At 35.4% G+C, this 25,140-nt stretch overlaps 1 protein-coding gene across 4 annotated transcripts; it reads right to left on the minus strand.

Annotated features, from left to right (window-relative positions):
* Nucleotides 1-30: 30 nt before the first annotated feature.
* On the minus strand, nt 31-23,962 carry LOC115983466 (probable LRR receptor-like serine/threonine-protein kinase At1g56140). 4 transcript variants are annotated; one of them, XM_031106142.1, is made up of 24 exons: nt 23,704-23,962; nt 21,420-21,606; nt 18,615-18,686; nt 18,361-18,432; nt 18,196-18,267; nt 17,735-17,806; nt 17,170-17,241; nt 16,977-17,048; nt 16,725-16,796; nt 16,568-16,639; nt 16,379-16,450; nt 15,825-15,896; nt 15,669-15,734; nt 8,910-8,975; nt 8,748-8,792; nt 7,722-7,786; nt 6,693-7,069; nt 5,884-6,085; nt 5,617-5,784; nt 4,904-5,022; nt 2,145-2,355; nt 1,823-2,054; nt 1,540-1,690; nt 31-642 (listed from the first exon to the last, which is right to left on the minus strand). In XM_031106142.1, the coding sequence occupies exons 1-24, from the start codon at nt 23,819-23,821 to the stop codon at nt 265-267; spliced, it is 3,105 nt and encodes a 1,034-aa protein (XP_030962002.1). In that variant the 5' UTR covers nt 23,822-23,962; the 3' UTR covers nt 31-264. The 4 variants fall into 4 exon arrangements, with proteins under 4 accessions (XP_030962002.1, XP_030962003.1, XP_030962005.1 ...); XM_031106143.1 differs by lacking the exon at nt 15,825-15,896 and having other exon boundaries at nt 55-642; nt 23,704-23,961; XM_031106145.1 differs by lacking the exons at nt 21,420-21,606; nt 23,704-23,962 and adding an exon at nt 20,565-20,587 and having other exon boundaries at nt 55-642.
* Nucleotides 23,963-25,140: the final 1,178 nt, after the last annotated feature.

Genomic DNA, 25,140 nt, shown 5'->3' on the forward strand with positions numbered 1-25,140 from the left:
AATTCTTTTTCAATTATGAACTTCAACTAGTGAAATTTTAAATAAATAAATAAATAAGGTAAATCTCCATGTGAAACATTTGTACAACTTCTTGAATAGTGCCTTACATTCGATAGTGTTTCTGTCATGACATGAAACAAACTAAACTACGCCTCTACCAAAAAATGTAAGGAATTACATTGTCAAACTCATAAAAGGCAGAATACATAAAATGTTTTTTAACTACACACAAGAATAAATTTGAAGAAAAATAATGATGAATTCTCATCGACCCTGTTTGACAATATCACCAAGCATAGGTTTAGAAGCATCTACTGGTGAATTCCCTACATCACCCACCATGCTTGTACTTGCTGATGATGATTTGAAATAGGTAGTATCAATTGCATCCTCACTGGTTACGCTGGTTATATCATCATATTTCCAATCTGTCAAATATCCTGGCCTTGAAGTTACAGTGCTCACTTCAATATCTCCTGAGAGCATTGCCACCACACGTGACATTGATGGCCGCAATGTTGGGGATGCTTGAGTGCACAAAAGAGATACTCCTATCAGTCGCTTTACTTCTTCCTCATTGAATTCTGATAATTTAGAGTCTGCAAGATCAACTTCACGGTTGTTTTCATGCAACTGCCAAGCCTGAAAAAGATATATATGCTATCAAAGTAGCTTCACAATGTTGTGTACAAGTGGTGGCAGTGAGTGATCCATTTGTTTCAATGAGACAACTTTCTTCAGGTTCAGAATATAATACAGAAGTGGTGGAAGTGAGTAATCCAATATTCCAATTGTTTCAATGAGTTTAACAGTCTAAGCGTTCATAACATAGTATAAAGGTATTGGTAGTGAGTATTCAGATTGTCTGAATGAATAAGAAAACCAAGTTTTACTAGGGATCTAAATAAAATCTAGCTGTTATCCCTAAAGTCAACCACAAGCTCATCTTGTGAATCTAACTGCCACTCCATTAACACATTTTAAATGTTCAGTGACAAATGGATGAGTGGCACTGATAGGTCAAGCTTGACATATATTTCAATATCTAAGTGTGTAAACTTCAAAATCAGGAACATTATAAAATTATGAATAAATAAGGTAAAAAACAAAACCTATGTGTTATCTTGAATTTCATAAAATAACTTGGAAAGAGACCATTACATGGTATTTGGCATACAAAAAGTAGGCTCTTACTAGCCTAGATTTGAGCATGGAGACTCATTTGATTTCCTATTATACTGCAAATTGGACTCATTTTGCAAATACTCTAAATAAGCAAATAAAATTACTTCACTTCCTTTAGATGTCCTAACTTTCCTCTTTATTTATTTATTGATAAATTATGGTCCAAGCTTTGCTGGTACTTCAACTTTTGGCAGAAGCAAAAAATATATATATAGTTGTGGATGGATCATGACTGTCATGAACCCAAAACATATATCTAAACAAAAATATATACTACTGAAACTTTTGGAAGGAAAAAAATCCATCCAATTAAAGAAAGATGACTGTCATGGTGCACTAAAATATTGTTCATACCCATTCAAGAAGATATATCTTTTCTTCTTCCAAGCTTGAGTCAGAATTTGGCCTCCCACTAACAAGCTCTAGAGCCACAACACCAAAGGCAAACACATCAGCCTTTTCTGTAAGGTGCCCACGCATAGCGTACTCCGGTGCAAGATACCCACTGCACCAGTAAAAATCACATGCACAAATTAGTACTAATCTAACTAAGCTTCTAGGATCTTACATGCACAAAATAAAAGATTATGTAATTCAGAAAGACAAGGTGTGACAAGCTAAGCCTCTAGGATCTTACATAGTCCCTGCAACGCGCGTGCTTATGTGGGTCTTTTTATCATCATAAAGCTTGGCCAAGCCAAAGTCTGATATTTTGGGGATGAGATCAGAGTCAAGCAGGATATTACTAGCCTTCACATCTCTGTGTACAATCCGAAGCCGTGACTCCTCATGAAGATAAGCTAAACCTCTTGCTACACCCAAGCATATATCGAAGCGTGTTGACCAATCGAGATTCAAGGTTCTTTTTCCTGTCTCATGCAAGCATATAAATTAAATCTACATAGTATAAATAAATACTTACATGCTCAGTTAGCAACAGCAAAGATGTGTTCACATACCAAATAATGCTTGATCAAGACTTTTATTTTCCAAATACTCATACACAAGGAGTCGTTTATCTCCCTCAATGCAACATCCATACAGCTTCACAAGGTTACGGTGTTGCACAGCGGATATAGTAGCAATCTCAGTCAGGAATTGGTTTTTTCCTTGGTGTGATGTAACAGACAATTGCTTCACAGCAATTACTCTCCCATCATTAAGTGTTCCCTATTTTATACAAAGTACCAAACAAAATATTAAAGAATATGTTTAAAAAATATTACTCTATATATAATTTAATCTATTATAGTAAATATAAAAAAGGAGAGTTTGGATAATTAGGATGGATGGCTTAATAGATGTAATTTAGACTTTTTATCTGATTGATGTCTCAAGTAAAGTCAAACAATGTAAAACAAAAACACACAATACCCATTTATACATAAAATTTATAAGGATAAATTTCAAAATATTGTAGTTTCTTAATGGTCAGTGGTCATCTTCACCATGAAATTGCATGTCGATTTTAATCAATTTCAATTTTATGCCTCAAACCGTTCAAGGAAAAGTACCAAGCAGGAATGACAAGTTGCCCAATATAAATGTTCTACAAAGCACTAGATTGTCTTCGTATGGTCTAAAACTTTGATTTTTAAAATAAAAAACTTGCTTTCCAGAGTGTTTTTACTTCCAACGATACAAGCAATACATCTGGCAAGCTATAAACTACCAGAAATGTCATCTTATGGATCCCATTTCATAGATCAGGTAACCAACCTCACTAACGTCTAGAAAAGAAGGAACCAAAAAAAAAAAAAAACTGTTATTTTTATGCTCCTAGTATATACAATCTTGTTTGCTAATGACTTCAATTATTTGGTCAGAGTCTCATAATACTAAAACATTTTGGAAATTATTTATTTGTACCAACTGTGATTACTCAAACTACTATACCCTCCACAAAATGTAATTACTCATATATTGGTTCCTGTGATTATCAAATCTAATAAATGTCAGCCACAGATGATTTTTTCTTGACCAGTCCATTTTGAACAATCTTAAACAACTACTCAAACATTAAGCCATCCATGAGGATATTAAATTTCCATAATCATTAAAATGTAATTTGTCCTTTATTTTGATCAATTCATCACCCTCTATAAGTAGTTTGCTGTAAATAAGTGCTTTTTAATAACAGATTCACTTCTTGAAATTGCAATATAGTGGCATAAAATGGGCCTCATTTCATTGTACGATACTTTCTTTTATAAGTTTACCCAGTGTAAAGAGTAGCCTTAAAAAAAGGGGACAGAACCATAATTTTAAATATGTAACCAGGCCATATAAAGGGGAAAATGTGCAACAGATTTTATGGCGTGGAAACTTAAAGAAGTTTGAATTTGGGAATATGGCCTGAATCAGAAAACAATTAGAAAATAGGTTGGTCCATTTGATTACGAACTTTAAAATAACTTCCAACTCTGAGATTTGGCTAGGCCATTAATCAAGTCCTGGTGGGGGATAGTTCTAACATTTACATGTGGCATGATAATTGGCCCTCTCTATCAAAAATTTGGGCATAGAATAGTGTATGATGCTGCCACCTTATTAAATGCTAAACTCTCTAGTGACTGTGATTCTAAACAAGGCTTGGAATTGGAGCTATGCAAGGTTTGATGATCTTGTTACTTTCTCTATGTCAAGTGCTTGGGACCAAATTTGGCCAAGGAGGCCAACTATCAATTGGTGGAAAATTGTTTGATTTGCCAAAGCCATCCCAAGGCATGCTTTCGTTACTTGGTTGGCTTTGAGTGATTGATTATGCAGTGCATAGTTAGTTGGGTAGTAAGTTCTGACAATTTGTGTGTACTATGTAGAGCATGCACTGAAAATAGAGACCATATCTTCTTCAAATGCCCTTTTTCTCAAAGAAGTTGGAGGATAATTAAAAGATGGTTCTGTCAAGAAGGCCTTGATGATGAATGGGGTAATCTCATCACCTGGACAGTACAAAATTGAAAAGGAAAAATCCTTAGGGCAGATTGTTGCAGGTTAGGCTTCATTGCTGGTATAAACCATGTTTGGGCTCAAAGAGATGCTGTTAAGCACCAGGGCACTGTGAGAACAAAGGAACAAATTTAGGATAAAGAATCAGGAGAAGTATAAAATTGAAAGCAAGGGTGTATATCCCAGCTCTAGCATCAACAAAAAATTCTGCGCCAGATGGGGTATCTCAGATGTTGTGTTTAAGCCTAAAGTTTGATCTATGTGGTAGTAAAACTTTCCAACTGTTGCAGATTCTTCTTCTTGCTGATTTGCTAAGCAGATGTGTGGTTGTCTAGTTTTGCATTATCTCGTATTTTGGTTTGTTAGTTGCTGGGATTTTGTCCCTGATCTGTTTATCTGGGTAGTCAATCTTGGTTGTGTAGTTTAGATATTGTTGTCTAGTTGTAGTTGGGAGTTGTTTGCTCTGTTGTATCCCTTAACTGTTGTGGCTGGTTTCCAGCTTGTTGCATATGGATATGGAATTACTACTCTTCATTTATTTTTGGATCAATTTAGTAATTGCAACTGCCAGCTTCTCAGGAAATATAAAATAAAAGGATAATATAAATGAAAGAAACAAAAAGAAAAAGGGGTGATGTTGCACTCTGTGATTTGTTAATAGCTATTGCTCGGAATTATCAATAGATGTATAGATGTATATCAGACAGTCAACTTTACAGCAATGGCTTGGTTTCAGCCACTGAAGTTATTGATTAGAATAAGGAATTACCTTAAAAACTGGTCCAAATCCTCCCTCTCCAAGCTTATTATCAGGAATAAAATCTTCTGTAGCTGTCTTTAGTTCAGCATAGCTGAAAGTGAATGTTTTAGCATCTATTCCAAGGAGCTCTGCAATTTCAACATAAACATAGGTTGTAACACTGAATCCATTTTCTAGTAATCGATTTGCTTGAGTGGTTATAGCAGAAAATTCAGCAACGTTTTTGCAAGCTAAATGAGGAACTATCCTTTTCTTAAGAATCAATATCATCAATGTGTTTTAGTCCAGAACGTTGTTGGACTGAAACAGGAGATCAGGTAGCACGCATAATAAATGGGAATTTGTATATAGCCAGGGGCTTCATTGGCCACTTAAATTATTTTTCTCCCTATTACTTTTTGGTCATATATGTCTGTCACTTAAATTATTATTCTCCCTATTACTTTTTGGTCATATATGTCTGTTTGTGTGTGAATGCATATTATTCCAAGACATGAATAGAAAGAGGTTTTAGTAAAAATGCCTATGTACACAAGAAATGATACACTGCATTTTATACTACTTAATATGGAATATGCAGAGGCCACCTCACTAGTCATTAATAGTGAGTACCATAGCATCACATAGAGGAAAGAGTTCCATTTTTCTAATATGTTTAGAAAACTGAAAACTGAATGAAGTTTGACAACTATCATGTATATGCAACATAATTTTTGGCTTACCTTCATCATCATTGGTTGGTGGTTTTCTTCTTCGAACAATATAGAAAACCAAGAAAACAGCCAGAAAGCTCAAAACCCCAACACCAACAACAACACCCACAATCAGACCAGTCCTATTCTTGTTGCTGCTTGTGCTTGGAAGTATGTTACTAACAGTGGGTGTAAATTCTATACCAAAGTAAGATAGTCAATAACATGGTACTAAAATGTGAGGAAACCAGTACCTAATTTTTCTAAATTGCATCTACAGTTTCTGCACTTGTTTACCTGGGGTAGCACTGATGGCTGAAATAGAAGGTCCATAAGTACCTTGAGCAGGTACACAGCAAGTCCCTTTTCCAGCCCAAAAGAGATGGATTTCAAGGTAGTTTTCTGATACCCGAACATTCTTATATTCCTTTGGAACAGCTACGAAAGAGGCACCACTGGCTTCCTTTTGTATGTCAAAATCCTTTAAAACAAGATTCCCCTAGAGTAAACAAATTCAAAAATTAGCAAAATAGAAAGGAATGAGGATAAGAGGAAAGAGGTCATTTTATAGGAATATTGGAGAGGGAATACATCAAAGGTTTCATTCAAAATCTTTATCATGATTATAGATATATTTTAGATATCAAAACTATTTTGAGTTTTGGAAATAAATTGCAAAAAAAGTAGAAATCACAGAGGTAATGGTTGTACCGTACTTGACAAAAATTCAGAGAAAACTAAGAGCTAAATAGTTAGTTAAAGAAAACATGTGGAGGGGCCAAAATAGAGAACTGCTAGTGGCAAATTTAGAATTGATTAGACAATTTCAATTGTAAATATGCATCATATTCAACAAAAATCTATACTGATGAATAAGACAGTCAATATATTTGTATCTTATACTCTTTTTCTGTAAAGAAACATACACTTAGATTGGCATCATAATCGCTAGTCACGATCATGGTGCGAAATTATTAAACTACACAATTAACGGTTATCAAAGAAACTAACTTATTTACTAGGGTGATTAAACATTTTAGGCAATGCAAACTTCATTTTAAAAGAAAACGCTAAAGTTCTAAAAAATTCGATAATATGATGCAGACCTGGATATAAATATCAAAGACACGCCTCCCAAGACTTTGCCATGTGTTAGAGTTTACAAAAGCTATTTCTGCAAACTGGAGGCTCACAGTGTAGTTTCCATTCTCGAGCCCTAGGCCATAGTATCGTAATGATGAAGCAGAGAGTCGAGCTGTTTGGAACAACTCTGAGTCCAAAGTATTTGTGAATTGTGATAACGAAGAACTTGTATACTGAGCATTATTGGACCCACCAAAATATCCAACATTACTAACTGCCCACCTTTCAGTGCCAACCACATAATATGTGGCTGGACCAAGTGTCTCATTATCCCTCTCATACACAATCCCATTAGAAGAGGTAATTTGAGGTCCACCACACTTAATTGCAAACTCAGAATCTGTAAACAATATATTAAAAAAATAATAATAATAAAAAAAAACAATCATTGATGTGTAAGCTCAGAAAAGGTAATTAAATTTGTGCGTTCATAAGCATGCTATGCATTTCAATAGTGGACATGCTTGAATTTAGAATTCTGACCAGTAGTCTGTTATTAAAAAAAAAAAAAAAGAAAAAAAAAAAGAATGTAAGTTGAAAAATAGTTTAATTATCTGTAAGTTGAACGTGCGACTTAGTGCTAAGTACAAAAGATTTACATATTCAAACCTGAGCTTTTTAAATACTCTTTTAATGATCACCAGTATTGGGTTCTTGGCAGAGGTTCACTGACCTTGCAATTTTTCTTTAAAGCACATCATGTTGCCATTTAAAATTATTGTATACTGAATTAGCACTGGAATGTAGATGTGATGCATTGCCAATTTAGCCCTTAAAAAGACAGATCTAATATTCATGTGTACTAAAAATTTGGAATGCATCTTGATTTTACTGTGTCCATATCAATATTTTATAAGCATTTGAAGTTTCGTCAGTTCGTATTCTGCTTAGAAGCACCAATCCTAGAGTATAATCTTCTCACGGTTTGGCCTCAATACCTGCTAATACTTTCCAATCTTACAATCAAGTGTGATTTTTTAAATTGTACTTACATCTTCCAATGCCATGATTGCAAGGAAAACCCCGTTGAAGACAGGTCAATCCTGAAGGCAAAACACTAAAGCAGAACAGAAATGCACTTAGGCAAGGAATATGTAGCTTAACGACATAAAACATTAGTTATTAAAGCAGATATATCTGATTGATACAAATATTCTTATTAGGATTAGGTTTTCACTCATGTAATTAGAAATGATCTCTTAGCAATATGCTCGTAAGTATTCTCTTAATAATACTAAACCATGATTGCCCCATGATGAAAGAGGTTTCTTTAAATGATTTACGACTTGTGGTTTCCCAATGTAAGGCATTACTTGCAATCAGAAGCAGTAAATAAATATATATGAAATCATGAAGAGGAAACATATAATATTATGCAAAAGTGGTGTTTTTCTTTTGGGGGTGGGGGGAGGGCCAATTTAATCAAATGGGCTTTGATAGTCCCCATTACTCCCCTAGGTATCAAATCAGCTAATTACCCATCATTTTTATCCATGTTTCGTACCAGCAAAACATATAAATTAGGTGTCATTTGACCATGTAAATAAGATGATATAACCAGGCTTGACCCATTCTAATTATTTTTTTTGTGCAGATTTTGGTAATTGATGACTCCTGAGTTGTTGGAGATGGAAACCCCATTTCCCATGCTCAGGATCTCCACATGTGAGGCTTAAGAGAATATTTTCAACTTCTTCCTTTTTCTCTTCAACTTCCAGCAATTTTCTTTTTCACTTCCAAATATTTCCCAGCCTTGTCCGCAACAAAAACTAGCCCTACCTATCCCAAAACTCAACAAATCTCAAATTAGTTTGGTATCAAAGCTTTTGTCCTACATCAGACCCTATTGATTCACTCATTTTAATGAGCATGTCTAAGTAATATACATGCTATCAGCTTCTAACAGCTTCATCACCATAATTGACAAGATAATAGCATTTTAAACTTGATTAGAAACTGGTTTCATTATAGTAAAACTCAAGCGTTAAAATAAGAAAATATAGCATTGAGAAATTTACCTGCTGTTTGAACCTTCTATTATGAAATTGTTGGCAACTAAATTACTGCATATTATACAGCATAAGATCTGAATGTTAGTTTTTATTCAAGAGTAGCAAGTAATAGAATATCAGAAACATAAATATAATATAAGATATTTTCAAATACAATAGTATACATACAGTTGTAAATTTTGTTCGCTAACCCAAGAAGGAAAGCTTCCCTGTAAATTATTGTAAGACAAATCACTGCAATCATAACATAAGAAGGATGTTAGATACATGATTTATTCAACAGGTAAACAATCCCATGTTCAGTACTAAATTACGCATTAGTCAATTGACATTGATGCTCTAAAACAAAATTTTGAAGCCACATTATTCAAAATTTAGAACCTCTATTTTTCTATGTTTGCTAATAATGCTATGCTTGTTTATGCTATTAGCTACACATGGAAATCCATGTATACTCTTTTATGAGACTATAAGATTAGGCCAGTACAATTAATCCATTGGTGATACAGCATTTATTATTTTCTGTAATTGCTTGTTTATAGAGATACAGAAAATACCCTCCCCTCCCACCCCCCCCCCCCCCCCCACAAAAAGAAAAAAGAAAAAAAAGAAAGGAAACACTTCCATCATGTAATAATTGCAAAATTATTACATGGAGATCAAATCTTTGATTAACCTAAGTGTGTTATAACCTCCCAATGTAAAAGCATCTGGTCCATAAGATTTTTTTTTTTTTTTGGGATAGATAATAAAGGTATATATTCAAGAACACTACCTTATGCAGAAAAACATAAGACAGAGAGAAAAATACAAAGGGAAAAGAAAGAGTATAAAGATAAAGAAAGGAAAAGATACTAAGTACACAAGAGAGAGCTAAGGAACATGGGAAGAGAATCACTAGTGGTGAGTCCCCAAGCCCTAGACCAGTAAAATAGAGTGCCACTGAAAGAGGCCAATAGCTGGTCATCCGAACTTTCCATGTCCTCAAACATCCTCCTATTTCGCTCCCTCCAAAGACACCACATCAAGCATAATGGAGCTAAATTCCAAATGCTAGACAAATGCTTTCTAGGCCAATTTCACCAACCAAATAGAGTATCCGCAACCGATCTTGGTAGGACCCAAGAAAACCCAAAAGATCTAAACACCAAACTCCACAGCCGATAAGTCTTTCCACAATGTAGTAACGAATGATCCACCGTCTCCCCATTAGTACGGCACATGATACACCAGTCAACAAAATCCAACCCTCTACCCTTCAAATTATCACCTGTAAGGATCCTATCCCATACAACAGTCCACACAAAGAAGGAAACACGCCGAGTAGCCTTAACCTTCCAAACACCTTTCCAAGGAAAAATAATAGGCAAGGGGCTTCTCAACTTATTGTAAAACGATCGAATATCAAAGTCCCCATTTTTTGTCAACTTCCATCGCATACGTCTTCGTTCTCAGTTGGAGGTAGATTTGAGCCCAACGTACAGAGAAAATCATCCACACCACCCATTTCCCAATCATTTGGTCTCTGAGTAAAATGAACATCCCAGCTTCTCGGCTCCTCTATCCCCAACCGTTCAAGAGAAGAGGCCACTGATGCCTCTTTATTGGATGCAATCCCATACACACTCGGAAAAGTCAATTGAAGTGGAGAATCCCCACACCATTGATTTATCCAAAGCTTCACTCTATCCCCCACCCCTACCTCAAAGCAAATATTCTTGCTAAAATCCTCCCATCCCATGCGGATACTTCTCCATAAGCCACACCCATGCAACCCTCTTCCTAGCTTGGAAGTCCATCCCCCCCAATCTTCCCCAAACTTAAGAGCTACAACCCTTCTCCAAAGCCTTGTCTCCTCAATCCCAAACTGCCATAACCACTTCCCTAGTAAGGCTTTATTAAAAGTAGTTAATTTCCTTACTCCTAACCCACCATTTTTCAAAGGAGCACACACCTTGTCCCATCCCACCAAATGTAACTTGGAGTCCCCCCACAAGAAATCCCTTTGCAACCTCTCCATTTTATTGGCCACATGCGTAGGGATGGTAAAAAGAGACAAATAATAAGTAGGGAGACTAGATAATGTGCTTTTAAGCAACGCTAGTCTTCCACCTTTTGACAAATACATCTTCTTCCAACCAGCCAACTTACGCTTAATTTTCTCCAAGATAGAATTCCAAATAGAAGGGGACTTGTGGGAAGCCCCCAATGGCATACCAAGATAGGTCATAGGCAAAGACCCAATCCGGCATCCCAAAATCTTTGTCAGGACATGGGCATTAGGAACCTCCCCAATGGGAACCATCCCACTCTTCAGCGCATTAACCTTTAAACCTATCACTGCCTGGAAACAAAGAAGAAGCATCCGAACATGTAGAATCTGCTCCTCATCAGCATCACAAAACAAAATTGTATCATCCGCAAACAAAAGATGCGAGACACATACCCCTCCAACCCGTCTACCATCGGCCCTAAAGCCTCGAAACTAAGCAGCCCCTTTAGCTCTTTTCATCATCTTACTGAAGACCTCCATCATAACCAAAAACAATATGGGGGACAGCTGGTCTCCTTGTCTCAATCCCCTTGAGCTCCCAAAAAAATCAACTGGAGACCCATTAAACAAGACAGAGAATTGGGCTATAGATATGCATGTGCTGATCCACCTACACCACCTCACCCATTCTCTTCAACAAATCAAGAAGAGCCTCCCAGTTCACATGATCATAGGCTTTCTTAATATCTAATTTACAAATAACCCCTGGAATCTTACTCTTCACCCTACTATCAACACACTCATTAGAAATAAGAATTGAATCAAGTATCTGTCTACCACCCACAAAACTGTTTTGAGACTCAGATATCAGCTGATCCAAAACCTCTTTCAAGCGGTTTGCCAACACCTTAGCCAAAATCTTGTAAACACTCCCCACCAAACTAATAGATCTAAAATCTCGAATATTGGAAGCACCATTCTTCTTAGGGATTAAGGCTATGAAAGTTGCATTAAGAGATTTTTCAAACTTACTATGTTGATAAAACTCTTCAAACACGGCTAAGACATCTCTTTCCACAACTCCCCAACAATGGTGATAGAAAGCCAAAGAGAAACCATCGGGACCTGGTGCTTTATGTCCTTCCATCTCTTTGACACTCGAAGAACCTCCTCCTATTCAAACCTCCATTCAAGCTAGTCCCTCTCCAACCCCTCTATTTGATCAAACTCCAAACCTTCCACAAAAGGCCTCCACTCCTCTGTTTCCTTGTACAATTTTTTATAAAATTGTACAGCTTGGTCTGCCATCTTGGATTCGTCCTCATAGATAACCCCATTCACCTCCAACATACTAATATGGTTATGCCTTCTCCGAGAATTGGCCATCTTGTGGAAAAATTTGGTATCGTTGTCTTCTTCCTTAATGCAAAGCATCCTCAATTTTTGTCTCCACGAGACTTCTTCCAATGAGAGAAGGTTTTGTATTTGAGATCTCAACACAACCCTCTCACCTAACTCCACTTCAGAAAGGCCATGCTCCCCTTCCTTAACATCCAATAATTTCAAAGCCTCCAATAATTCTTTTTTCTGACGCTCTACATTTCCAAACTCACTCCAATTCCAGTGAATAATATCTTCCTTCAATGCCTTCAGCTTCTTGGCAAGTACAAAACTAGGGGTACCTGAGAAAGAATATCAATTCCACCAAGTATGAGCCCTATCTTTGAACTCATCCGACTTTAGCCACATGTTCTCGAACCTAAAAGGACTTTTCCCCCTTAATATCCCTCTTGCCTCCACTAATATGGGGAAGTGGTTTGAAATAGGACGAGGTAAAACCCGTTAGGTCACATCCAGATAGTGATCCTCCCAATCATGAGAAACCAAAGCCCTATCTATCCTAGACATCGAAGGCTGATTTGAACCGCTCGACCATGTATAACTCCCTCCTTCCAATGGCAAATCTATCAAGCTAAGCTCCTCAATGAACTCAGAATAATTCTCCATAGCCGAGGTAAGTCGTGATCCCCCCAACCGTTCACTTGGGAACCGAACAATGTTGAAATCCCTATGTAATACCATGGAACTTCCCAAAGTTGCTGAATTCCAATCAGCTCATCCTACATCTGACCCCTCAAGTTATTATCATTCGGGCCATAAACCCTAAAACATGCCCAAATAAAACCATCCCCCAAACCCTACCATCAAACTGATACGGAAAATTGACCCACCATTATCTCCAACTTTTCTAAAACCCTCCTATCCCACATCATCAAAACCCCACCAGCTATCTAATTCACATCCAAGGCTACCCAGTCTACATAGGGACAACTCCACAAGCTGCAAATCAACTGTCTATCCATGCCTGCAAGCTTAGTTTCTTGAAGGCAAACTACATCACAATTCCATTCCCATGATAAATTTCTAACTTCCAAACGTTTCCGCGAATCATTCAAACCTCAAACATTCCATGACACCATTCTTAACTTCATTGAAACTATAAATTCCCTACTACAACCTCAGTCAAGCAATCAAATAAAAGAAAACGATCTCTCATCATAATTAACCGAGGAAATCAAGTTCCTCAACTCCCTCTTCCCTTTATCCTTGGAGATAGCTTTTCAGTGGGCAGCATCATTCTTGTGCACCAGCTTGGCTGCCTCAATCTCCGTCTCAAGTCTCTGTAATAGCATAATACACCTCTTCTCATGTCGACCCAAAGAAAGCCCCATCATCTTACTGAAACCGAGGAGTCTATGTTTCACCCAATTAGACACCTTCAATGTGTTACCAAAACTCCTCACCTCAGTATTACTATTCAATTCAGCCGTCACAACTACCCCTAGAGGATTAATAGACATCAAGGGGGAAGAACTCTCCACATCACCTAGGACCTCAATTGCATAAGCTATTTCGACCTCAGTCAATGCCAACACCGACTGGTTAGTCTCATGGGAGGTGTCTATCCCCTGAATAACACTTGCACCCTTAACCCGATCACCTACATCTCCACCCGGAACACCCCATTCCTCAATCCCAACTCTTGGTGGACTCAGAACGTAATTGGATAGCTCAAGACCTTTTAATGCCCTGTCACCCTCTGTTTCTGCCTTACCCAGTGTGAATGGAGGCTCATCGGCGCAAAGCCCACCAAAAATAAGACTCTTAGCCTCCGCCGAAATCTCCACAGGAACAAACACCAAATATGTCCTCGTGGTGTGGAATAGTGCTGTAACAGCCCTATCCAGTGTCGCCGGTGAAGCCCTAGTGTGAAACCCATCGGAAAAAGGACCACCTTCCATCACCGATGCCTTCGCCGGACAACGGTTCATCTCGATTTGGGTCGCCGAGCTCGCTATTGTCATCAGGGCTTGTTGTCGCACTGTGCCAGCCTTCTCCGATGGCGCCGGTGACCCCTCAGCGAGATCAACATCAGCACTTGTGATGTCTTGAGCATCCGAAGCTTCATGAGGTGCTTTGGACATCACCGATGCGTGGGCTTCCTGACTTAAAGGTCTCGGGTCCCCCAAAGTTGGGCTTTCACCCACTTCCATCCTACTTGGGCCGGTGGGCTCTGGATAAGAGAACATTGGAAGGCCCACTTGAGTACCATCTTGGTCTGAGCCCACCACAGGATATTTGAGAACCCGTGAACCACTAGACATGTGCTCCCTCTGATCCCTTGTTACCCATAAGGAACTCCTCAGTCCACTTTTATTCCATGCCACCCTCTTTTTTCCTTCCCCATTCACTTCAACAATCAAGCTTTTTCCTACCCAGTCAGAATTCCCCAGTTCACGTTTTTTTCCATAAACATATTCAATCCAATTTGATTTGAAATTCAATGGAGATCTCCTTTTATTTCCTACCAGATTTGTCTTTCCAACGTTAAACTCCTCTGTACTGTGCCGAGAACCCACAACTCTACCTTCTAGAGTCGTCGGACCTGGTAAGCTCACTGGCGCTTCACTCAACATTTTTTGTTTAATTACTAGGTTTTGCTTCTCTGATTGGTTTCTACCCCTGACATGCACCACATGCCCACGCTCCGTATCGGCAAAGGATTTAAAAGGTTGAACCCCTGAGTTATCCTTATGAAGTTGAGCCAAAAATTTCGACTTCCCAGTCCAACCATTCACATAGTTTTCAGGTTCCAACATCTTCCTTAACGCTAACCCAAAAACCCTCCATCCATTTTTTGCTCTGCCTACTGGAATAATAATGGACCTCCTAGACCCACCAACTTTAAGTTCAGTTAACAGTAGGAACAAGCCAAAAGAATTGGAGCTCCGTTGGAGGGTGTAGGCTAAATCACGAATAAAAATACTTCAGATGGATTCCAACAACTATCTGTTCTATACTCTTCATCAGCCATTGTGCCACTTTCTTACCCATGAAGACCGACTTCATGAAGTACCTACTCCGCTCAAAAATCCTTAAAGAAAAATACCGTCCCCCTTCCTCTACCACCAGTTGAAAAAGTTTGGATTCAATAAAAAAACTACAAATATTACCCATAATGTAGATATTCCTAACGACTATAAGAATCTAGCACTTAGGTAGGAGAAGGCAACACAGAACACTCATTAAACCTGAATAATAACCTGCAAGCTTTACTTTCCATAAGATTGTTATAGCTCACTACATATAAATTTTCACTTAGCTCATACAAGATTTTGGGAAATGGTTGGGATGTGGTACTCTAACGTTTTTCTACCAAAATACCACCGTAAATAGCTTAGTATTAATACTAGATCGGAGTCATACTACCCTCTTGACATCAAACTAAATATAATTCCCTATACATATGCATCGAAAATTCAAAAAATCCTTATACAAATAAGGGATTTCAATTAAAAAGCTAATTGTTAGACACCTCCATGTTAAATGTATCATAATGTTATTAAATGCAAATAATGTCTTTATGTACTTACATGCTAAGAAGAGACCCACTTTTTTGTGCAGGCACAGTGCCGTTTAACTTATTATTTCCAAGAAACCTGATAATTAAGGCAATAGTACATGCTTCAATATAATACAGAATAATATTGGGATGTATAATATGAAATTAAGAAAATGAGGTATATTACAAGAAAGAGAGTGAACTCAAATTGAAAAGAGCGTTTGGAATCTGTCCTGTTATATTGTTGAAGCTCAAATCCCTAAAAAAGTTAAACAATATTATTATTATGTATTGATAACAAAGCTATTATCACATGATTGTGATTCATAAAACTAGTTATCTACAAGAAGTAATAAGCAATTATAATCCTTACACACTATCCCAACAAGAAAGAAGGAAAAAGAAAGGGATAGAGAAAAGATAAGAAGAGTGGAAAAGAAACAGGATGAATTTGAAATACAATGAAGTGGCCCCTTATCCAATTACAAACAGGGTGAGTTCATTTTGCAAGCCAAGAGAAACCTGATAACAATATCACTTAATTTGATCAGTATTTACCAAATAAATTTTAATACAGGAACCCACATAAATTTCTTTCTTCAGGTTGGAGTTGCCCAACCTAATAAATAGCATAGATGTTCCCAGTTCCATTGCTTTGAACAACAATCAAATTCAACCTAAATTCCAACACTACGTGTATCTAAAATTCTAGATAGTCACCCACCAATGGGAATTACTTACAGCTGTGACAACTTTAAGTATTCTCCGATATTTGATGGAATTGAATCAGAAATGTTATTATTCCTCAGCACTCTGCAATAGATGCAACTAAACTGTTATATTATATACTGGAAGAGCAGCAAAGAAGAAAGAAAATATGGATATTCATAATTAGGAATCTGAAACATAGACACTTGGGCGTTTTCTTACAAGGTACTTAGAGATTTCATATTCCTTATAAAAGCCAGTGAAGAGCTCCCATTCGACAAATCACTTATTCTCCTACAATAATATCACACATGAGATTGTTAACTTTACAATATCTGCAAAATACCAATAAAAGTCACTAAGAGATGTTGACACTCACAACTCTGTCAGAGAAGTCAAATTGGAAAACACTGAGGGTATTGGACCTTCTAAAGAGTTTCCTTCAAACTTCCTACCAAAATCATTTTGGAGTAGTTAATCATAAATTGTGCACAAATGCATCTCTTCTATAGAATGTACAAGTACACACTAAAATTTTATCAATAATAACTTCGACTTTGTAATGAAAATTAAGCCTTATCAAGTATGATTTAAAGAGAAGCAAATAGGATAAGGCTAACAATAGTCTTACAAGGTAGTAAGCTTTGACCAATTCCCAATGAAGTCAGGTATCCTGCCTGTTAGTTCAGTGTCTGAAGCCCACCTGAGACCATAAGAAATCTCTTGTCACACAATCTAATCACAATTTTTTGTTTTAATATTCATCGTTATGTAAAGTTTAGAAAGTTTGCAAGTGAGAAAAGAAGTAGTAAGCTAGTTCTTACACTGTTGCAAGGCTTTTTAAATTAGCAAATGTTGAAGGAATTGCACCACTAACTCCAGAACTATCAAAGTAGCTGTCGAGGTAAAGAATTTTCATGAATAAAATTATATTAATATCCTATCCTCAGCTCAAATAAAAATTTACTAGTAACAGTTAATGAATTTAACAACCAAAGGAAAGGTCTCAAGCCATTTGTGGCAACCAATAGAAAAATTTTCAAAATTTCTCATGGTAAGTATTTACAAAATATATCATTTTCACCATATCATTTTTGGCAGCTAATAGTACTTGACTTTATCATGTAAAATATATATATTTAAAAAATATGATTACATTGATTTTTGTCCTCGGATAAAACAGATAATCTTGCATTGGCAAAACCTTGCCATATGGCATATGAGATTTGTTGTCACAAAGTTCTTATAATCTCGAGCAACAGATAGGATATTACTAGAAGCTTTACTAGAACCATTTCCAAACTCTACCTCACCTAGCTATAAAATAAAATCAAATTGATTTTCAGAACGTTCAGTGAAAATGGAAAGCTTTATGGTACTAGAACTTACAGCTGTTCTAATTTCACTAAATTGCCAAGGTCAGATGGGAGAGAACCAGTGAAGTTGTTTGTCGAAAAAGACCTACAAAATTAAAAAGTAAAACAATATATGAATCATAATTTATAAAGAAGGACTTGATTGTCTTAGGGTGCAGATCATCAAGATCAAGTATGTGAGATATAGAATTCCAGCCCAAAAAAAAAAAAAAAAAAGATGTGAAATGCAAAAAGCATCAAAATAGGTGTACAATTGCATCAGGGTGACTACTAAATTCATATTTTTGTGATTCTTCATTATTTTTAATGGGAAGTCACTTGTGCATCCTATTATTAAGGGAGGAGGAAATTCCATTTTAGATAGACCTTATCACAAAACCCTTCTTCAAATAAATTACAATAAAAGAATGGTTGAAACAACACCACCAAGATGCCAAATAGATGACTTACAAATTTTGAATGAGGATAACTTACAATGATAGTAAATCTGTAAGATTTCCAAGTTCCTTTGGAAGTGTCCCTGATAATGCATTGATGCCAACACTCCTAATTTATTAAACATCAAAGGAAAGAGAAAGGTTGCTGACATTAGACATACAATATCTTTTGAGTTTCAAACCAAAACTGAGACAGGCTTACAGGTATTGCATGCGATATAGTTTGCCGATGGATGCAGACAAATTACCAGTCAAGTAATTTTGGCCCAAATTCCTATAAGAAATATTGGAAACATGGCACATTTAACAAAATATAATGAAAATGAACCATCCTGGAAAACTAGTAGAGCACATCTACTACAAAATTCAATTGGTTTATATGATGCAATACACTTTCAAGGTAATCCATATTCATGCAAAACACAAGTAAACAAACATATCAAGAAGATATCGTACAGATTGAAGAGGAAAGTCAAAGTCCATAGTTCATCTGGAATTACGCCAACTACATTCAGGGCATAAACCTTCCTGTAAAAGGTAAAAAAAACATCAACCATGAAAAAAAAGATTCAAATACTGAAGATGCCCAAGATATTTTGAAGTGTAGTTTCTGTAACTTACCAAATTTTGCAGAACTTTCAAGGATTTTTTATTAAAAAAAAAAATTAAAAAGGGGGGAATTATCATATGAAATAATTGTGCTTCAACTTGTATATGAATTTAATTCATGTATTGCTAAAACTGTAAGCTTAGTAAAGGTGGCAAATTGAATGACTGCTAAAGAATATTAGTAGTTAATATCATAAAAGCTCTCTACAAGCGCAATGTTTACATATAATGGTGTGAGTTTCCAATTAATGGCCATATACCCTAGTGGCATTCTGCTCCCTTCTTATGGGTTTAGATCCGAGTGTCAAACTCAAATCCCCTTAACTTGCACTTTGCAAAAATAATACATATTGAGGCCCCATCTGATTATCCTTTGCAAGGATTTAGATTTTATTCTTTTGTTTGCGCTAAATGCATCTCAAATTGTGCTTGTACTCCAATGGCATAAAATTCATGGTTCATTGTACAAAATCAAACTTGTACTAGTGAAATGTGGTACAAGGAGAAAATGAGCATAGGAGAAGATAAAATTAACCATCAATATATAAATCCAAGAAACCACATGAGGAACTTTTAAGTTATAAAACACACGTGCGCATGCGGGCACACACACAAAGAACTTATCTCTTCAATTTTTTTTTTTTTTCAATTCCTTTCCCCATTTCAACACTAGAACATTGAGTTCAAGTAAAGTTCCCATTTCATATTACCATGTGAATTTATAAAGTTTACACATTTTATCTTTTCATTTTTGGTCATCATATAGATGTTTCATACATGAGTTTTTATTTTAAGAGGATATTATGACAAGGCCTCCTTATGATGTCTCCATGACCTCACCTTAGTCCTTAGGATTCTATGGCCAATTTCATGCAAAACTCAATAATTTCAACGCTCACACATCCATCATAGGTATTGGTTTGACCAACAGATGCCACCAACTTAAATTGGTGCATGAAGATACATTTCATCAAAATTTTAAGCAGCAAAATACTTTATCTTTTATGTACAAATTTGATGGTATGATGTTTGTATGACATTACCTGCTCAAAAACCTTTAAAATAAAGGAACAGAACATGGGAAGCACCATGAGGGCACACCCATGACAGATTAGATCTTCTAATTAGAAAAAGGCTGACTTGGGTGGCAAAAAAATCTCATTTGTTTGACTGCTGTAACACACACACACACACATATATATACATGCTCAAAAACCTTTAAAATAAAAGAACAGCACGTGGGAAGCACCATGAGGGAAAACCCAAGAGAGATTAGCTCTTCTAATTCAAAAATGTACACACACACACATACATATATAATTAGAGGGAAACACACAACCACCACCCCTCCCCCCAAGTTTTGAATGTAACATTCAATTCCATGAGTATCATTTTATGTGAAAACCATAGACATCCATTAAAATAAAAGATGTATTGCTCATGTGATGACACTTGTCAATATTTAGAACTATATTTTCACATAAAGAAATACCGTAGGGGGTTTTGTGTTAAACTCAAAAATCTCAAGAAGGTAAAATGTTACATAATTAACAATTTATAAGTAAAACAATACCGCAAGGGCTTTAAGTGTTACATTCAAAACCTCAATGTGTTGTGTTTTAAGGGGAAACTATATGGGGTTTTGTGCATATATTTATCCTAACATGAATGGTAGGAATTGGCATAGAAAAATGACCTAGGGTAGTATATATCTCAATAAATGACTCTGTTATCCCTTATCTATTTCTCAATGCAATATAAAGTAGGTTTATTAATAAGCTCTCATCTGAATAATACCTCCTCATTTCCACTATAAAAATACTAAGATGGAAGACGAGTTGAGAGACCTATGTTACCTACCAAAAAAAAGAACTATTATCAGCCATGAACTCCCCCCAGCACCAATCTAAGTTAGGTTCACTTTAGAAATATCCACCTCTATACACAACAAACTAACAAAATTCTCGATAATTAGTTGGTGTATGTCAGATGGAGGTAATACACACACTCGGGAGAATAATCCAGAGCTTGAGGAGCTCTAAACACCCTCCTTAAATAAATAAATAAACACCAGGTCCAATAACAAAATTTTAAGGACAAACATTATAAAACAAGGATATGAACAGGGATTTTTGTAATGCACATTGGCAACTGACCTCACCTGTCAAATTATTATTATTATTATTTTTTTAAAAAGGTTATTGCTACTTTCCTCTGCCACTCTATAAAGGTACATAAAATTTTAGTATATGATAACATATAAAAATAAGTTTTGCTACTAGGCAACCAGTTAAAATATAATATCCTCTTCATCAACCAGTTAATATATAATATCCTCTTCATCAACCAGTTAAAATATAATATCCTCTTCATCAACCAGTTAATATAATATATCCAACAGTTTTGACACTAATTTTTTTAACAATATCGAAAATAACTTAAACCTTTTCAACAACCAGTTAGATATAATAGAGGTGATCCCCTTGCTTTTCGTTTTAGTTCAATAAAAAATTATAATACCAAAAAAAAAAAAAAAAATGCAATTTACATTAAACTATTTTTTTTATTGAATGTGCTGAAATTGTAATTCTAAAGCTAAAATGGCATGGTAAACAAAACATGAGGATATATATATAAAAGAAAGAAACATACAATTGGGTAATGTGGCAAGTAGAGTTACTATTGTACGAACAGTCACATTTGATAAAGGGGTTGTGGTTTTTGTCATCAAAACTTGTGGAATCGATGGCTGCTCCACTGCATGGTTTCCCACTTATATTCCATTGATCTGAATTTGCTGAGATACCCCATTTCTGAAATATTGTATTCAGTGCTGTCACTGCAATCATATTCACAATTAAACATCATTGTGATCAATCTGATATACACCCTCCAAAATTGCCACCGTTTAAAAGTATAATTTTATTTAGAAAAAATGAGCGAAATTTATAAAATTATTATACTAAAAATGGTAAATCAGCCCAAATCAGCCCTAAAACTACGTCGTTTTAGTGATGACCAAGTGAGTAGCTAGCACAATTAAAACTATGTCGTTTCAGGTCTAAAACTTAAAACACAAACCTGTAGCTTAAACGACAGGCCAAACTATAAATTTAAATCATAAACCACGAAGATGGCAGACCTCATACCTCCCTAACCCAAACCCCACGAACCCAGGCGGCGGCGGTGAAGGCTCTATGCAGCAGCTCCGCCGATAGGGAGCTGTTCCTCTTTCTCTCCATTTTCGAATTTGGCTTGCTTTTGTAATCTTAGTTTTTTGGGGTTTTGTTGATGTGGGTTGCTTGAACTGCATTCACGAATCACTGGGCCATAGACAAAAATGACGTCCACCTTTGTTGGTTAGCCTTTGCCGCTGCCGCTTGGGTTCGTGGGGTTTGGGTTAGGGACTAGGGAGGCCTGGGCTTGCGGGGTTTTGAGTTAGGGAGGTGTGAGGTCTGCCATCTTTGTGGTTTATATTTTTAATTTTAGAGCTGGGCCTGCCGTTTAAGCTATAGCTATGTGTTTTAAGTTTACGCCTGGAACGACGTAATTTTGTTTGTGCCGGCTACGCATTTAGTTATCACTGAAACGACATCGTTTTAGGGTTAATTTGGTAAAAATAAAATACATTTGCATGATGTTGTGTCACTTAATAATAGAAACTAATGGTAGGAGATTAATTGCTAACAGAACCAAACTTCAAGATGTAAAACTAAGTTTCTGAAACTTTATGGTATAAAATTTAATCAACTCCAAATTTCAGAATGTAATTTGTAATTTTTCATATTAAAAAAATAAATAACTTATGTTTATTTCGAGCCCATCCCAAACAGAATAAATAAATAAAAATCCATCCCAAACAGAATAAATAAATAAAAATAAATAAATGCTGTGTTTGTAGAAAAGGACTTTAAGAACTTTCTAATCATTGATACCCATCATAGATTGAACCGTAAAATAAATCTCACTTAATTAAAAAATATCCGAATTGTCCAAAACTATTAAATCTACCAATATTTTCCTCAAAAAAAAAAAAAAAATAGATCTACCAATATTTTTTATTTATTTTAAGAATTAACCCACTTTCAAAGCATGTAAAAAAAAAAATCAATCAGTGAATGAATTTTTTTTTTTTTAATGAAAAAGTGAGTAAAATCCATGTAACATAGATTTCTTTTCTTCTTTTTTTTTTTTTTTTTTTGGTCACTATATAGATTGATTGAATTTTTTTTTTTTTTTATTCAATCAATCTATATAGTGACCCAAGAAAAAAATCTTTCATAACTTTTTTTTTTCTTTTTAAATTACTAGGGTGGTGGTGGTAGTCTTTGAAATTTATATATATATATATATATATATACACACAGAGAGCGAGCATTGCTCATAGCTGTCTGATTATTTAGTTAAATATGTAATTATTAATTTATGATGTACCCAAGCCTCACTAATACTACTTAGTATTTACCACCATCCCAATAATGTAACGGCTGACCCCACAATTGTTGCCAGCACAATTGTAAAGCTAAGCTAGCCATTGAAATGATGATAATATCAAAAGTACAATATCTACCTTGCACTTACCAGCATGATTCGTTGGTTTGGGGCTCTTATTAATTTCATCCATAGCTAGATTTGCAAGCTATAGAACTATCAAATTCTAAAAGCTAGCCTTTTATATATTACTTCAAGTTTTGTACTCAACAATTATAAACAAACACAGTTTTTGGCATTCATTGTTTATTGATTGGATTATAACCCAAAAAATACAAAAAAAAAAGAAAAAAAGAAAAAAAAAAAGAAGTTTCGTATTGCTCTTCATATGTAACATATGCAGAAGACAAAAAAAGATCTGATCAGCCAAGAACATTAATATATGTAATAAACTGTGTGTGTGTGTGTGTGTGTGAGAGAGAGAGAGAGAGAGAGAGAGGCACACCTTCAGCAGGATCTGTAGCAGCTTGGGTTTGATTTTGAGCTTGAGCTAACTCAAAAAGTTGGCCAAAGATGCAAGCAACACAAAAAGCTAAAACTAGAAGAGGTGATGAGCCTACCATGACTTCAATAGAAGAGCAATGTAACAGAGATGCTTCTCATAGATATGCAAAGCCACCAGACCAAATTCCCATGTTTTTTTATTCTAAACTTCAGATATTTTATAAAATGCCAATAGGTAACCGCTGTTCATTGCTACAAGTCAATGACTCATCATGACCGTTAAACCTGCTATAATTTCCAAAGATAATTTTGGGCAAGGAATCGGATGCTTAGTCATATTAGTTAATGCGGGTCAATTTCATGAGACCCCCAGCACATTGACATCGCAGAGGGGCAGCTTTGAATTTTCGACTTTGAAGACTGGAACACATATCTAATGCGTAGTAAAATCATATAAGAACCAGTCAAATAACAGATAATTATTCAGCAAAAAAAAAAAAAAGAACCAGTCAAATAACAGTCTTATGTCTCAGGACCTCATTCTCACGTGCTATAAGCAATATATACAGTAACTTAGCCTCAAAATTTAAGTGTCGGTTATAAATCGTTAAATCTATTTTGTATATATTACTAAAATTTAAAGTATAGCATTTAATGTTGCTACGTTTACGTTAAGCCACGTTAACAATCATGTCATTATTAATTTTTTTCCAAATTTTTAACATTTAAAGTAAATTAAAAACTCTATTATATTACAATCAAAATATCATATTTATTTTATTTTAACTATTCTTATTTATTATTAATTTTTTAATTCTATTTTAACTTTCCATATTTATCTTATTTTAACTATTCTTATTTATTATTAAATTTTTAATTTCATTTTAACTTTTCATATCTCCACTACTCTCTACCTTAACTTTCTTCAACCTTTCTCATTCCATTTTAGCTTTTCATATCCTCACTACTCTCAATATCACTATTATTCTATCATTTTATCTTCTTTTATTTTTTACTCTTCTTATTCTTACCCTCATACTATAAAATTGTCATTCCCTCTATTATTCCATGCATAATTTTCTATTTTTCCACACACAAAAGGCTCTCTCTCTCTCTCTCTCTCTCTCTCTCTCTCTCTCTCTCTCTTCAATTTTGGAATATATATATATATATATATATATTATTTTAATGTAACAGGTTGACTATCAAGACATACTAATGCAATACTAGAAGCCCCACTAAATGCATTGCAGAAATCAATTTGAAACTGCCAGAAAACAGTTAGTTTGTTAAAATTGGAATTACTCACAGTTGGGAAGCCATGAGAATGGCTGTGAGTAATTCTACAAAGGAAAAACAAACTCAAATATGATGATATTAAAGATTTCATTTTTTTAGGTTCTAAAAGTTTAGAACAATTGGCAAATCGTGAACACAA

Source organism: Quercus lobata, chromosome 4, assembly GCF_001633185.2.
Source record: "Quercus lobata isolate SW786 chromosome 4, ValleyOak3.0 Primary Assembly, whole genome shotgun sequence".
Taxonomy (NCBI): Eukaryota; Viridiplantae; Streptophyta; class Magnoliopsida; order Fagales; family Fagaceae; genus Quercus; species Quercus lobata.

Excerpts from the sequence above, each read along its gene's own strand:
- LOC115983466 (XM_031106142.1), bottom strand. The coding sequence starts at position 23,821 with ATGGTAGGCTCATCACCTCTTCTAGTTTTAGCTTTTTGTGTTGCTTGC. Across the intron at positions 17,049-17,169 it reads TTAAAAAGCCTTGCAACAGT|GTGGGCTTCAGACACTGAAC; the intron begins GTAAGAACTAGC and ends TTATGGTCTCAG. Across the intron at positions 643-1,539 it reads AGATATATCTTCTTGAATGG|GCTTGGCAGTTGCATGAAAA; the intron begins GTATGAACAATA and ends TATCTTTTTCAG.